Source organism: Mytilus californianus, unplaced genomic scaffold (assembly GCF_021869535.1).
Source record: "Mytilus californianus isolate M0D057914Y unplaced genomic scaffold, xbMytCali1.0.p SCAF_3, whole genome shotgun sequence".
NCBI lineage: Eukaryota > Metazoa > Mollusca > Bivalvia > Mytilida > Mytilidae > Mytilus > Mytilus californianus.
The window spans coordinates 2,296,275-2,310,434 of record NW_026262679.1 but is presented as its reverse complement, the minus strand read 5'-3'; the positions used below and the strand labels follow the sequence as shown (position 1 = coordinate 2,310,434).

Sequence of the window (14,160 nt, the reverse complement as noted above, 5' to 3'; positions counted from 1 at the left end):
TATAGGAAGTAATCTATCACTGATTTATATATTTTCAGGGTGAAGGAAATCAAGAGTATTTTTTAGGGCTAACTCCTACGGGTATTGTGGTGTATAAAAATAAAACAAAAGTGGGAAACTACTTCTGGTAAGTACTTCACTTTATTTACTGTAAGTTTCAGAAATATTGGGATGTTTTTATTAATTTGAAAAATACAACAGTGTCAGGTTCGCAATAATAAAAACTTGCGTTCATAATTTCCATAGTAATTTTCCTTTACAAAATTTTTTGCACTAGCATTAATTAGATCTCCCATTTTTACCAGTAATCAGTGATTCCTAATAATAAATTCACACATTAATTTCTGAATTTATACTATTTTTGTATCATTGCATCATTGACAGAATGTATAGACACCTTTCTAATATTGACATATACCCAACATCTTGTTTTAGTCATATAATAATTTTATTTTCATTGATAGATCATGTTGAAAATAATGATATGTCACATTTTTTGGGAGAAGATGGCTGTCTTTAACCTACACCTCCCCATTCTAAATTTAATGTTCCATTGTGCTTAGGGTTTTATATTCTTTGAAACGAATTCATAAAAAAAGCAATCATTGAACTTATTTGATTAAAGCAGAATTTTCGGGTAAATGACACAAGAAAAGGAAAACAAGGAATCGTCTTCAACAATATGTTTTTTAGCAGTATAAAAAAATATGTTAGTTACATCCTGTTAATTCATAAGAAAGTTCAGGCCAAGTCTTGCAATAATTAAATAATTAATCCCATACACAAGAAACTCAATTTGTTTGACCATTGTTAACATCAAATGCATGTTAAATGTTTACTCTTATAACTGAATAACAAATCAATTGACCAGATATTGATTAACTCAAACACTTAAGGTGGTACATAACACTACAGGGAGATAACTCTGTAAAAAGCAGCTGAACAATTTAATCACGTTCTATTGTTAATGCAATATTAAGCTTCTCAATGATCAAAATTAGTGTTTGTCAAACTGCTATTTATCCAATGAAAATTTGCCGATAAAGTGTGTGATTCAAGTTTTTTGAAATTTTTATATTTTTGTCAAAGGGTCAAAGAAAATATTTTGTCATAATTTTATAAAAACTAATCGAGCCAAATTAATTTTAGTGAAGGTGTTTGGTACCACCTTAAGCTAGTTGTACTAATACAAGAACTTACTTTGCATATGTTATTTCTGATGTAATTTGCATTTTCAGGCCAAGGATAACCAAAGTTACCTTTAAACATAAAATATTTATAATAAAAGTCAAAGATAAGAACGTAAGTATTATTTATTAAATGGACTTGATGATAAAGGTTTCATTAAATCACACATAGTACCTAAAAAGGACATTTTGAAGAAAAAAAATATGGGGATCCATAGCAGAGTGAAAAAAACATGAACAGAAAGTTAGCACCTTAGATGTTGGCATTCCAAAATCAATATTAGCACTGAGCATAAACAATAAACATAGACGACTTTTAACCCCCATAACAACAAAATGAAATGAGAATTAAATCAAGTATTTAATTGATGTAAGGACACAAAGTCCATCTCCCCTCTGCAAACCAAGTTTTTTTTGGGGGGTAGGGGGGGTCAATTAGTATCAGTCATAGACCGAATGAAATCTGTGTGTCTGCTTGTCTGTGTGTCCTTTTGCCTTGCTTGCTGACTCTTCTCAAAAGAAGGACAGATATTTACACAGTTATGAAACACTTAAAAAGGGAGAAAATCAAATTTACGTTACTTTAATATTGCAATATGTCGTATTAGACTCTTGTAAGAGAAACTCCTCCTAAGCAGCTACATGGACATTGATAAAATTTACACAGTTGTAGAACACTATCTGAGAATTTGAATAAAGAAGTTATATCCCTGTCCTTATGTCAAAGGGGAGATAATTAATGTACAAATAGTATTGCTGTGTGGGTTATCCTTTTGCTAGTTCTCATAGTTAAAGTTTTTATTGGAGCATTCAATAAAAAAATAATATATTTTCTTAACTTTTGTATTCCTGCATCAGAAGTCAAAGAATATTATTCAGTCTATTTACAGTCAAACCTGCCTTGATAGTCACCTCGTTTCAGCATTCACTTGCCTCTAACAATCACTTTCAGACCCTCCCAAATATTTTCTCTATATAATTTAACTTGTTTCAGCAGTTATCTGTCTAATGCGGTCAGCAGTCACTAAATTTTTGCACAAGATTGTCATTTCAACTTTTAACAAATGTCATTTTAATGTTTTAAACCACCTAAATAATCATGAAGAAAAATATATGTGTTCAGTATGGAAGTCAAAATGAAAATCAGAACCTGTGCAAGCATGATCACGCAATAGGAGCTGATTTAGTGAATTCCTCATGTTCCACACTCTTCTGTTTCCATTGAAAATTGTATCACCAACTTATTTCTTCACAAATATAAACATATTTTGAATGTTTTTTTTTCAAATTTACAGCGCCGGAATCTGCTATTTCTAATTGCCGCAAGAAAGATAATTCTACCAATTGAAAAAACTAAAACAATTTGCAAAAGTTCTCCGGGAATATACCTTTTCTGTTTTTAGAGTGAAGAGCATACTTATGCCTTGTCTTTTTTTAGAGTGAATACCATACTTATGCCTTGTCTGTTTTCAGAGTGCAGAATATACTTATACTTTTTCTGTTTTCAGAGTGAAGAGCATACTTACACCTTGTATGTTTTTAGAGTGAAGAGCATACTTATACTTTTTCTGTTTTCAGAGTGAAGAGCATACTTATGCCTTGTCTTTTTTTAGAGTGAAGAGCATACTTATGCCTTGTCTGTTTTTAGAGTGAAGAGCATACTTATGCCTTGTCTGTTTTTAGAGTGAACAGCATACTTATGCCTTGTCTGTTTTTAGAGTCAATAGCATACTTATGCCTTGTCTGTTTTTAGAGTGAAGAGCATACTTATGCCTTGTCTGTTTTTAGAGTGAACAGCATACTTATGCCTTGTCTGTTTTTAGAGTCAATAGCATACATATGCCTTGTCTGTTTTTAGAGTGCAGAGTATACTTATACTTTTTCTGTTTTCAGAGTGAAGAGCATACATATGCCTTGTCTGTTTTTAGAGTCAATAGCATACTTATGCCTTGTCTGTTTTTAGAGTGAAGAGCATACTTATGCCTTGTCTGTTTTTAGAGTGAACAGCATACTTATGCCTTGTCTGTTTTTAGAGTCAATAGCATACATATGCCTTGTCTGTTTTTAGAGTGCAGAGTATACTTATACTTTTTCTGTTTTCAGAGTGAAGAGCATACTTATGCCTTGTCTTTTTTTAGAGTGAATACCATACTTATGCCTTGTCTGTTTTCAGAGTGCAGAATATACTTATACTTTTTCTGTTTTCAGAGTGAAGAGCATACTTACACCTTGTATGTTTTTAGAGTGAACAGCATACTTATGCCTTGTCTGTTTTTAGAGTGCAGAGCATACTTATACTTTTCCTGTTTTCAGAGTGAAGAGCATACTTATGCCTTGTCTGTTTTTAGAGTGAAGAGCATACTTATGCCTGTCTGTTTTCAGAGTGAAGAGCATACTTATGCCTTGTCTGTTTTCAGAGTGAAGAGCATACTTATGCCTTGTCTGTTTTTAGAGTGAACAGCATACTTATGCCTTGTCTGTTTTCAGAGTGAAGAGCATACTTATGCCTTGTCTGTTTTTAGAGTGAACAGCATACTTATACTTTTTTCTGTTTTCAGAGTGAAGAGCATACTTATGCCTTGTCTGTTTTCAGAGTGAAGAGCATACTTATGCCTTGTCTGTTTTTAGAGTGAACAGCATACTTATACTTTTTCTGTTTTCAGAGTGAAGAGCATACTTATGCCTTGTCTGTTTTCAGAGTGAAGAGCATACTTATGCCTTGTCTGTTTTCAGAGTGAAGAGCATACTTATGCCTTGTCTGTTTTTAGAGTGAACAGCATACTTATACTTTTTCTGTTTTCAGAGTGAAGAGCATACTTATGCCTTGTCTGTTTTCAGAGTGAAGAGCATACTTATGCCTTGTCTGTTTTTAGAGTGAACAGCATACTTATACTTTTCCTGTTTTCAGAGTGAAGAGCATACTTATGCCTTGTCTGTTTTTAGAGTGAACAGCATACTTATACTTTTTCTGTTTTCAGAGTGAAGAGCATACTTATGCCTTGTCTGTTTTCAGAGTGAAGAGCATACTTATGCCTTGTCTGTTTTTAGAGTGAACAGCATACTTATACTTTTCCTGTTTTCAGAGTGAAGAGCATACTTATGCCTTGTCTGTTTTTAGAGTGAACAGCATACTTATGCCTTGTCTGTTTTCAGAGTGAAGAGCATACTTATACTTTTTCTGTTTTCAGAGTGAACAGCATACTTATGCCTTGTCTGTTTTCAGAGTGAAGAGCATACTTATGCCTTGTCTGTTTTTAGAGTGAAGAGCATACTTATGCCTTGTCTGTTTTCAGAGTGAAGAGCATACTTATGCCTTGTCTGTTTTTAGAGTGAACAGCATACTTATACTTTTTCTGTTTTCAGAGTGAAGAGCATACTTATGCCTTGTCTGTTTTCAGAGTGAAGAGCATACTTATGCCTTGTCTGTTTTTAGAGTGAACAGCATACTTATACTTTTCCTGTTTTCAGAGTGAAGAGCATACTTATGCCTTGTCTGTTTTTAGAGTGAACAGCATACTTATGCCTTGTCTGTTTTCAGAGTGAAGAGCATACTTATACTTTTTCTGTTTTCAGAGTGAACAGCATACTTATGCCTTGTCTGTTTTCAGAGTGAAGAGCATACTTATGCCTTGTCTGTTTTCAGAGTGCAGAGTATACTTATGCCTTGTCTGTTTTTAGAGTGAAGAGCATACTTATGCCTTGTCTGTTTTCAGAGTGAAGAGCATACTTATGCCTTGTCTGTTTTCAGAGTGAAGAGCATACTTATACTTTTTCTGTTTTTAGAGTGAACAGCATACTTATACTTTTTCTGTTTTCAGAGTGAAGAGCATACTTATGCCTTTGAGTTAGGAACCAAGGCAGCATGTAAACATCTGTGGAAATGTTGTGTGGAACATCATGCATTCTTCAGGTAAACATTAACACCTGTACACAGGTGCACAAACATTCCCACATAACTGTATTGAAGCTTTACAAACATATTCTGCAAAAAGTTTCATTCAAATGTATTGCACATATGATATTAAACTGTGTAAAATAGAAAGATTTTTTTCCAAGTTTCATATAATTGTATTGGCATAGATGGAGGACAACAACAAGATAAAGTAAAATTAAATTGGAAGACATTTTTCTCCCTAACACATTCCTTAAACAATACAAATTCAAATTAAAATCATAACAATTCAGTTTAAAATAAAATTTTGCAATGCAAATCCGTGTTAAAATCAGATATTGCAAAACATCAGTCACACTTTTTAACCTAAGAATAGAATATAGTCATGATTGAGATTTTTTATGTGTTTTATTGTTGGTTGATTGACGGCCATTATTTTTTGTTTAATAAGGTTGACAACAACAAAGAAATTAAAAAGAAAATATTAAAAATTAGATATGATGCAAAAGATGAACATTGAAATAAAAAACTTAGTATGATAAAAAAAAAATGAACACACGATAAGCACAAGATGAAAAGCATATGGTTTTCAGTCTATTGAAGGATATGATTCTTTGAAAGGGGAATAATTTAATCTTCAGTTTTCTGAAAATTTGTATTTATTGCACTTAACATATATCACATCCCTGTGAAAACAATGCCTAGTAACACTATTTAATTGTCTATCAGATTCTATCTGGTGTGTTTCTCACTTATTTACTATTTATATGCTTTGTGTGTTTTAGTAGAATACGTTTATCTGTAGAGTAGTTGCAAGACAAATTCCAATGTGTCATTTTATCATGCATTCCATATAAAATTGTTAAATTTATTTTTATGGTATGATAGTAAAGTACTGTTTCTATTGTATATTTTCATTCAAATGATACAAATAAAATGATACATTGAAATTGTTTTATTCATTTATTATCTGTCAAAACTACAAATTGAATTAATTTATTCATATTAAGAAAGAAAAAAATTGGAAAACATTGTAAGGAATGAATGGTTAACTTTTATTCAAGAGTTAAGGAGAGTTAAGCCTTATATTATTGGATGGTATTTGATAGTGGACAATGTCATCATTGTAGTAGAAGAAAGTGAAATACAATAAATAAATACTGATATTGGAATTTCATTTGATTACAATACATTAACATATTGTGTTCTAGCCTATAAAAGCTCTTCCTGAACTTGCATAAAATGTTCCTTTGAAAATATTCACTCTACATTCCAATACACTGGATATTGCTGTTAATAAGTAGCACCTCATGGCTTATGTAAAATTATAAAGCAGGGATCCAGTAGCAGTTGCAATGCATCACATGGTACAATCAACTGGATTCCTGTCATGTAATTATAGTGTAGCTACGAACAATACATTTGGTGGCCGTTGACAGTAATAACCTGTGTACAAGGATACAATTACATTTTCAGCTGTAAAAACTTGAAAGCAGACATTTTCAGACATCATCCATTTATGAGCAACATTGATTTCATGTAATTACAAGATAAAAATGAATAAAAACTCAAGCTTGTAGATTTGATAGAGCCATGATTCTTCTATTTTTATATTATTTCCATCGATCATCATCTCATGTTAACATTATTTATCACTTCATTTTCATGTGCTATTCTCATGCTAGACTAAACCAAGTGGCAGATGCATTATCTATATCAGGAAAACACTTCAGGTCAAGCTCTAGAAGGAGTAAAAGGTAAGACATTTAAAGCTTCCCCATAACACAGAACACAAAATAGTGCTTGGGTAGCATGATTTTTAATTTTCTTTCAGTTGTAGATGCTTTAATTTTCTACTGATGATACGATATTGAATTAAAAAAATACAATCTGTACTGCTATTTTTTCTTGGAATCCAATTTACTTAGTCACAGCATGTTTGCATTTTTTAAAAAATATTTTTAGTACATGTATATACAATAATTTAAAATAATAAAATTGCATTTGTAAAATTATTGATGTTCTGTAGTAACAAGTATATGATGCTGATTAAATCAAGTTATTTTTTATTTTATACCAGACAAAAAAAAATATTTTTTTTACAGTAACAAATCTAAAGAATAGTAATAAAACATGTATAAAAGAAAGATATTTGTAGAATTCAAATTATATAATACAGAAGAAACTTAGCCTCAAATCTTCTATTTAAAAAAACAAAAGTGTAGTTATCATACTAAAACATTATAATGACAAAGCTAGAATTTGCTAGTACTATTAGAAATTATGATTGTAATATTAAAAATTATTGATTCAGCTGCAGTTATAATTATAACAAAATACTCGGTATGAAGTTTATTCCTTCAAAAGATCACTAATATAATAGTTTTCTGGAAAAAAAATATAGTTTTTAACACAAAATTTCCAGATAACTATACTTGTATATATGACGATAGCAAATTTTTTTATAATATTTTAGTGGTCGCCAATCAAGAGACACACAATCAGAGTCTGGTCGATCCCAGCCTGACGTACCAAGGGCACATAGTAAACGCTACCCAAGAAGGACAACTTCAGATTCCAGACTTAGCTGTAAGTCAATTTTGTCAAGTTCCTGTTTTTTAAACTAACCTGAAGTTTCACTATTGTACAAAAAAACATGCATATGTCTTCATCTAAGAACATTGATAAAGTAATTTGTAATTAAATACTACCAAAAGAAGAATTACCAAAGGTACAGCTAACCAGGCAAAGCATGATGGAACTGTTAAAATGATTGATTGCTAGTTTCATAATGGGCATTGGCAAATATTTCATTCATTTTAACGAAACAAAAAAAATATATACTTTTTTTAATGAAATTAGAAATGGACACAATAGCATGAGAGAAGTGTAAGATTGAGGGGAAATAGTTCCAGTTAAATAAATGGAGTATTTTTATTTGACTATTTTAACCACACATTTTTCTACTGTTTTATCAATAATGATAACCATCCAAATGTTTTCATGAACAGATAAGAGTTTCTTTTAACCAATTTATGTGTATTGTCCCCATTTATCTTTAAAAGTAGCACATGAAGTTATATTTTCATTAACCTACCGACGAAGTCGAAGAGGACTTTAGGTTTGCACTCCGTCTGTCTGTCTGTTCTTCCATCTGTCAATCTGGCAAATCAGTTTTCCACACTTTTTTCTTCATGCTTGCAGATATTGATTTGATATTTGGTATATAGTTTTATCATGACAAGTTACAGATCAAGTTCGAATTTTGTTCCTGTCTGATTTTTGTGCAGAGTTATGGTCCTCGGACTTGGAAAATTCAACCAAATAATCAGTTTTCCACACTTTTTTTCGTCATGCTTGAAGATATTGATTTGATACTTAATATATAGTTTTATCTTGACAAGTTGCAGATCAAGTTCAAATTTTGTTCCGGTCTGATGATATTGTGCAGGGTATTTGGAAATTGTTGTCAAAAACCGTGGGATCAAAACTGTATCTTATTCCCTTAAAATCCCTGTACTTCAGGGTAAGGGTTAGGTAGAGATTAGTTTTATGGTTTTGACTAGGGTTAGATTTAGGGTTATGGCTAGTGTTTGGGCTTGGGTTATATTTATGTTACTGGTGATGTTAAGTTTAGTATACCTCTATATGGGTTTGGACTCCTAAAGTAAAAGATGGTCAAATTTGTTCTTTTAATAACAACCTGATCAATCATCATTCCTTGTGTAGAATACAAATGTTTGAAAAGTCATTGATTTTTAACCATCTAAATGATAACAACTAACTTATTTTTAGCTCAGCTTTCTTCAGATGGATTACCATATATGCAAAATGACAGATCTGTTTCCATGGTAGCAGCTCCAGAATATGTCAAAGGGTGAGTACTTTTAGTCATAACCAGAGAGAACCTATCAAAATAGATAAAAAACATGATGTACAAATACAAATCTTCATTTTCCTAATCACAGGGACCTTTCGGGCATTACATATTTTGACATGTTCATTCACACATTTTAACTCTTTTTCACTCTGCTCACTCTATGTTAATTATGTACAGCACAATACAATTGTACATGCATTCCTTGTATAAATCACCTTATTAAGAACCAAAAAAAAAAATTGAAGAGGTGTTTTTTATTTCTATTTTTTTTAACCATTTTTCGTCTGCTATGAATATAAGTGTATATTTAAAAAAAAAAAAAATTCAGGTTTGTGTATAATTTTTGGAACAAAATTTTCAAATGATTTGTTCATTGATTTTCATGTTTTGTTGTTTAAGGCCTAGGCATAGATCTTTACCAGAATTACATGGGTCTCCAAAGAGTACCAGGTCTGCACCATGGGAAGTGAACACAGATGTGTAAGTTATCATAAATACAGATTTACAAAGAGTTACCTCTGTTTCTAATTTCACAGCCTTTATTTTCTGCCCAGAGTTTGTATGTATATTTATAAAGTTCTCACATTTCATTTTGTGGTACTATATTGTCATATTTCATTTTGTAGTAAGTAGGTGCTTAATCTACTATATATATATGTTCATGCTACATAGATTTTACCAATGGAAACAGTAAGATATAAAATGTCTTCATTTGATAGAAGAGATACATTATATTACATGTAAGGTATCAGTAGAATCTGGTTTTCCACTTGAAATGTAACTACAGAATTTACTTCATTTGGCCTTACGAGTTTGGTACCCAATATTACAAGCCATGAATGACAACTTCCATCAACATTTTAATATTGTGCATTATTATTTATATTGTTGTATCTGAGTTAGATATGGAATCTTTCCATGAGTGCACTGTTTCAATTTTTTGTGCATTTTTTACAATTTTTTTTCAAATTGGCTTGTGCAGTCTCATGTATAAGTTTTGGATATATATTAATTCTCTACCTATCATATTTGATAGGTTCCATTTATATGCAAATTAAAAAATTAAATTGACAGAATTACATGGTAGATTGTATATACCTAACTAGAATGCCTCTGCTTATATATATATGGTATGTTTATCAGTGGATTATACACATCTGGCCCAATTCCTCTGTATCTATATATATGGTATGTTTTTCAGTGGATTAAACACATCTGGGCCAATTCCTCTGTATCTATATATATGCTATGTTTTTCAGTGGTTTATACACATCTGGTCAGGATTCCCCTGTTTCCATGTATATACCTAACTAGAATGCCTCTGTTTCTATATGTATGCTATGTTTTTTTAGTGGATTATACACATCTGGTTGGGATTCCCCTGTTTCTATTTATATGGTATGTTTTTCAGTGGATTATACACATCTGGTAGGGATTCACTTGTTTCTATATATATGCTGTTTTTTCAGTGGATTATACACATCTGGTTGGGATTCCCCTGTTTCTATATACATGCTATGTTTTTCTGTGGATTATACACATCTGGTAGGGATTCCCCTGTTTCTATATACATGCTATGTTTTTCAGTGGATTATACACATCTGGCCCAATTCCTCTGTATCTATATATATGGTATGTTTTTCAGTGGATTAAACACATCTGGGCTAATTCCTCTGTATCTATATACATGCTATGTTTTTCAGTGGATTATACACATCTGGCCCAATTCCTCTGTATCTATATATATGCTATGTTTTTCAGTGGATTATACACATCTGGCCCAATTCCTCTGTATCTTTATACATGCTATGTTTTTCAGTGGATTATACACATCTGGGCCAATTCCTCTGTATCTATATACATGCTATGTTTTTCAGTGGATTATACACATCTGGCCCAATTCCTCTGTATCTATATACATGCTATGTTTTTCAGTGGATTATACACATCTGGGCCAATTCCTCTGTATCTATATACATGCTATGTTTTTCAGTGGTTTATACACATCTGGCCCAATTCCTCTGTATCTATATACATGCTATGTTTTTCAGTGGATTATACACATCTGGGCCAATTCCTCTGTATCTATATACATGCTATGTTTTTCAGTGGTTTATACACATCTGGTCGGGATTTCCCTGTTTCTATATACATGCTATGTTTTTCAGTGGTTTATACACATCTGGTAGGGATTTCCCTGTTTCTATATACATGCTATGTTTTTCAGTGGTTTATACACATCTGGTCGGGATTTCCCTGTTTCTATATACATGCTATGTTTTTCAGTGGTTTATACACATCTGGTAGGGATTTCCCTGTTTCTATATACATGCTATGTTTTTCAGTGGTTTATACACATCTGGTAGGGATTTCCCTGTTTCTATATACATGCTTTGTTTTTCAGTGGTTTATACACATCTGGTCGGGATTCCCCTGTTTCCATGTATAGTGATGCCAATAAATTTCCCAAAAAGTCCCAAGGTCAAGGCAGTGATACAGAAAGTGGCCATCGGAGAAAGTAAGTCTGTACATAAGTAAACTAAGTGGTAACCTGGGATGCCACTCTGAAAGTTAAATTTCCTCAATTACCATCTACAGAAGAAAGAACAACTTTTTACATTCTGACAATAGATTTAAACATCCAGGAATAGAGGTCATTAGAAGATACTGTTTTGTCCACCCTGTGCATAAAATAGAAAAATAATAAGGCTGAAACAATTTGATGTCTTTAACGGCAAAATATGATTATTCATATTGAATATAAAAAGAGAGGCGAAGGATACCAAAGGGACATTCAAACTCATAAGTAGAAAATAAACTGACAATGCCATGGCTAAAAAAGAAAAAGACAAACAGACAACAGTACACAAATACATAGAAAACCAAAGACTAAGCAACACAAACCCCACCAGAAACTGGGTATAAATATTTAGTGCATTTTCAGTCTTATTTTTTTCCTATATATATATGTATTACAACATGTTTGTGTCTGTTATAACTATTTACAAATACCAGATACGAAACCAGTTCTTTTCTCATTCATACTCTCTTGCAGCTCTTAAATTTTGTGGATATACATGTAGTTAGATTTTAAGTCCTGCTTTTGTTCATTTCATTCACATTTCCAAAGCAAAATGTAAAGGAAAATGAACCAAAATTTCTTTAATACATAACTCATATATTTCCTAAGTTATGCTTTATTAACAAAACATTTGTGCTGCTATTAAAATTTGAATTTCATAAACATTTTGAATATGCATGTATTTGACCTTGTTGTAGGGTATGAATGATTTGTTCATTGTTGAAGACCCTACATCAACTGTCAAGATCAAGAACAGGAATTAAAGCCCTGTTCATTGATAATTTTCTATGTTTTCTATGTATTGTGTGCGATTTTGTCCCATGTACATTTACTCCATATCCTTTCATTTTCTATTGAGTAATTATATGATTTTTTTCAGATATTTTCCTAAAAATAAAGGATCAGATAATGAAAGTGATGTCTCATTCTCTAGGAGAATAAGGTAAAATATTGTTTTCTGAAAAATAAGGTAAAATATTGTTCTAGCGAAAAAAAGGTTTTATATTGTGTTTATACGACTGCAAAAATTTGTGGATGTGTAATAATATGGTGATGTCGTCCTCGTTGTCGTTGTCAGAAGACATTTGGTTTCCAGGCAATAACGAGTATGAATGTAAGGATCTCTATGAAATTGTACAACAAGGTTCAATACCACAAAAGTAAGGTACTGATTAATTTTAGGGGTTACGGTCCAAATCGTTTAGGAATTGGGAGCCAAAAAAAAACAAGGATTTTCTGGTTTCTGGACAATAAGTTGAGTATAAGTCTATTGATCTCTATGGAATTGTACCGCAAGGTTCCAAAAAAGGAAGGTTGGGATTGATTTTGAGGGGTTATGGCCCTAACCGTTTAGGAAAAATGGGCAAAGAAAAAACCCTAGGATTTTCTGATTTCTGGACAATAATTTGAGTATAAGTCTATGGATCTCTATGAAATTGTACCACAATTTTCCAAAAAAAGGAAGATAAGGATTGATTTTGGGGGTTATGGCCCTAATCATTTAGGAAAAAGGGGCCAAAAACAATACTTTTCTAATACTTTTTTATATTCCTTACTTCTTGACCATTTTCAATGGGGTTTGAATTCTTGAAGTCTTGAATTCTTGGGGTTCTTTAATAAGCTGAATCTAATCATGTATTTAGATTTTGGATTTTGGGCCCCATTTTCGAATTGGTCCACATTGAGGTCCAAAGGGTCCAAAATTAATATAAGTTTGATTTTAACAAAAATTGAATATATTGGGTTCTTTGATATGCTGAATCTAAACATGTATTTAAATATTTAATTTTGGGTCCAGTTTTCAAGTTGGTCCAAATCGGGTCCAGAATTAAATTTTATTTGATTTCAACAAAAATTGAATATGTGGGGTTCTTTAATATGCTGAATCTAAGTGTATTTAGATTTTGGATCCCATTATCAAAAATTGGTTGTAGTTTTTGATGAAGTTGAAGTCCAATCAACTTGAAACTTAATACACAACTTAGTACACATGTTCCCCATGATATGATCTTTCTAATTTTAATGCCAAATTAGAGTTTTGACCCCAATTTTACGGTCTACTGAACATAGAAAATGATTGTGCGAGTGGGGCATCCGTGTACCATGGACACATTCTTGTTTTCATATGTAACTCTAATTTAAGTTTCCTGGTTTCCTAACTTTGTTGATGGATTTATTATAGAGAAGATCCAAGGTTGATATTATCATAACTATTTTTTATTTGAGTAAAATTTGCAAAAATAAATAGCTGACAAAAATAAGTTGGTTTATAGTATAGTATTTGATATTTTTAGAAGAGAAGTAGACAGTGGCAGTGAATCTGATGTTTCGCCTGTCCGGTCTAGGCATAGACGTCCTAAAAGTTCTGGAGACTGGTTTGAATCTCAATGGAAGGACGCCATGGAGGGGTAAAATCACTCACTTCAAATAAATAATATAGAATTTTAAAAATGACAAAAGAAATAATAATAATGAAATATAATACAGTATACTGTGACAAAATTTCAAGTAAAATATGTCTTATTGAGTTTCACAATGAATTGAATCAATGTAGAGTTACTTTTTATTTTGAAAACATTTTTTGTAGAGAATTTCTTTAATTTTTCAAAATTATTTTTAT

At 31.7% G+C, this 14,160-nt stretch overlaps 1 protein-coding gene across 48 annotated transcripts in view; it reads left to right on the top strand.

The window, feature by feature from the left end:
- LOC127733809 (band 4.1-like protein 4A) overlaps positions 1-14,160 on the top strand; it is a 95,449-nt gene that overhangs the window by 18,014 nt on the left and 63,275 nt on the right. For 44 of the 48 annotated variants that reach the window (XR_007997169.1, XR_007997170.1, XR_007997168.1 and 41 more), the window contains 10 exons: positions 39-127; positions 1,239-1,302; positions 5,006-5,097; positions 6,765-6,836; positions 7,556-7,668; positions 8,875-8,956; positions 9,359-9,439; positions 11,364-11,477; positions 12,421-12,483; positions 13,835-13,948. Coding sequence is in view for 43 of the 48 variants with exons in the window: in XM_052243176.1 (XP_052099136.1) it covers positions 39-127; positions 1,239-1,302; positions 5,006-5,097; positions 6,765-6,836; positions 7,556-7,668; positions 8,875-8,956; positions 9,359-9,439; positions 11,364-11,477; positions 12,421-12,483; positions 13,835-13,948 (884 nt within the window). In the remaining 5 variants the exon portion in view is untranslated. The remainder of the gene's footprint in view (positions 1-38; positions 128-1,238; positions 1,303-5,005; positions 5,098-6,764; positions 6,837-7,555; positions 7,669-8,874; positions 8,957-9,358; positions 9,440-11,363; positions 11,478-12,420; positions 12,484-13,834; positions 13,949-14,160) is intronic. The other 4 variants (XM_052243177.1, XM_052243158.1, XM_052243162.1 and 1 more) reach the window with 4 other exon arrangements.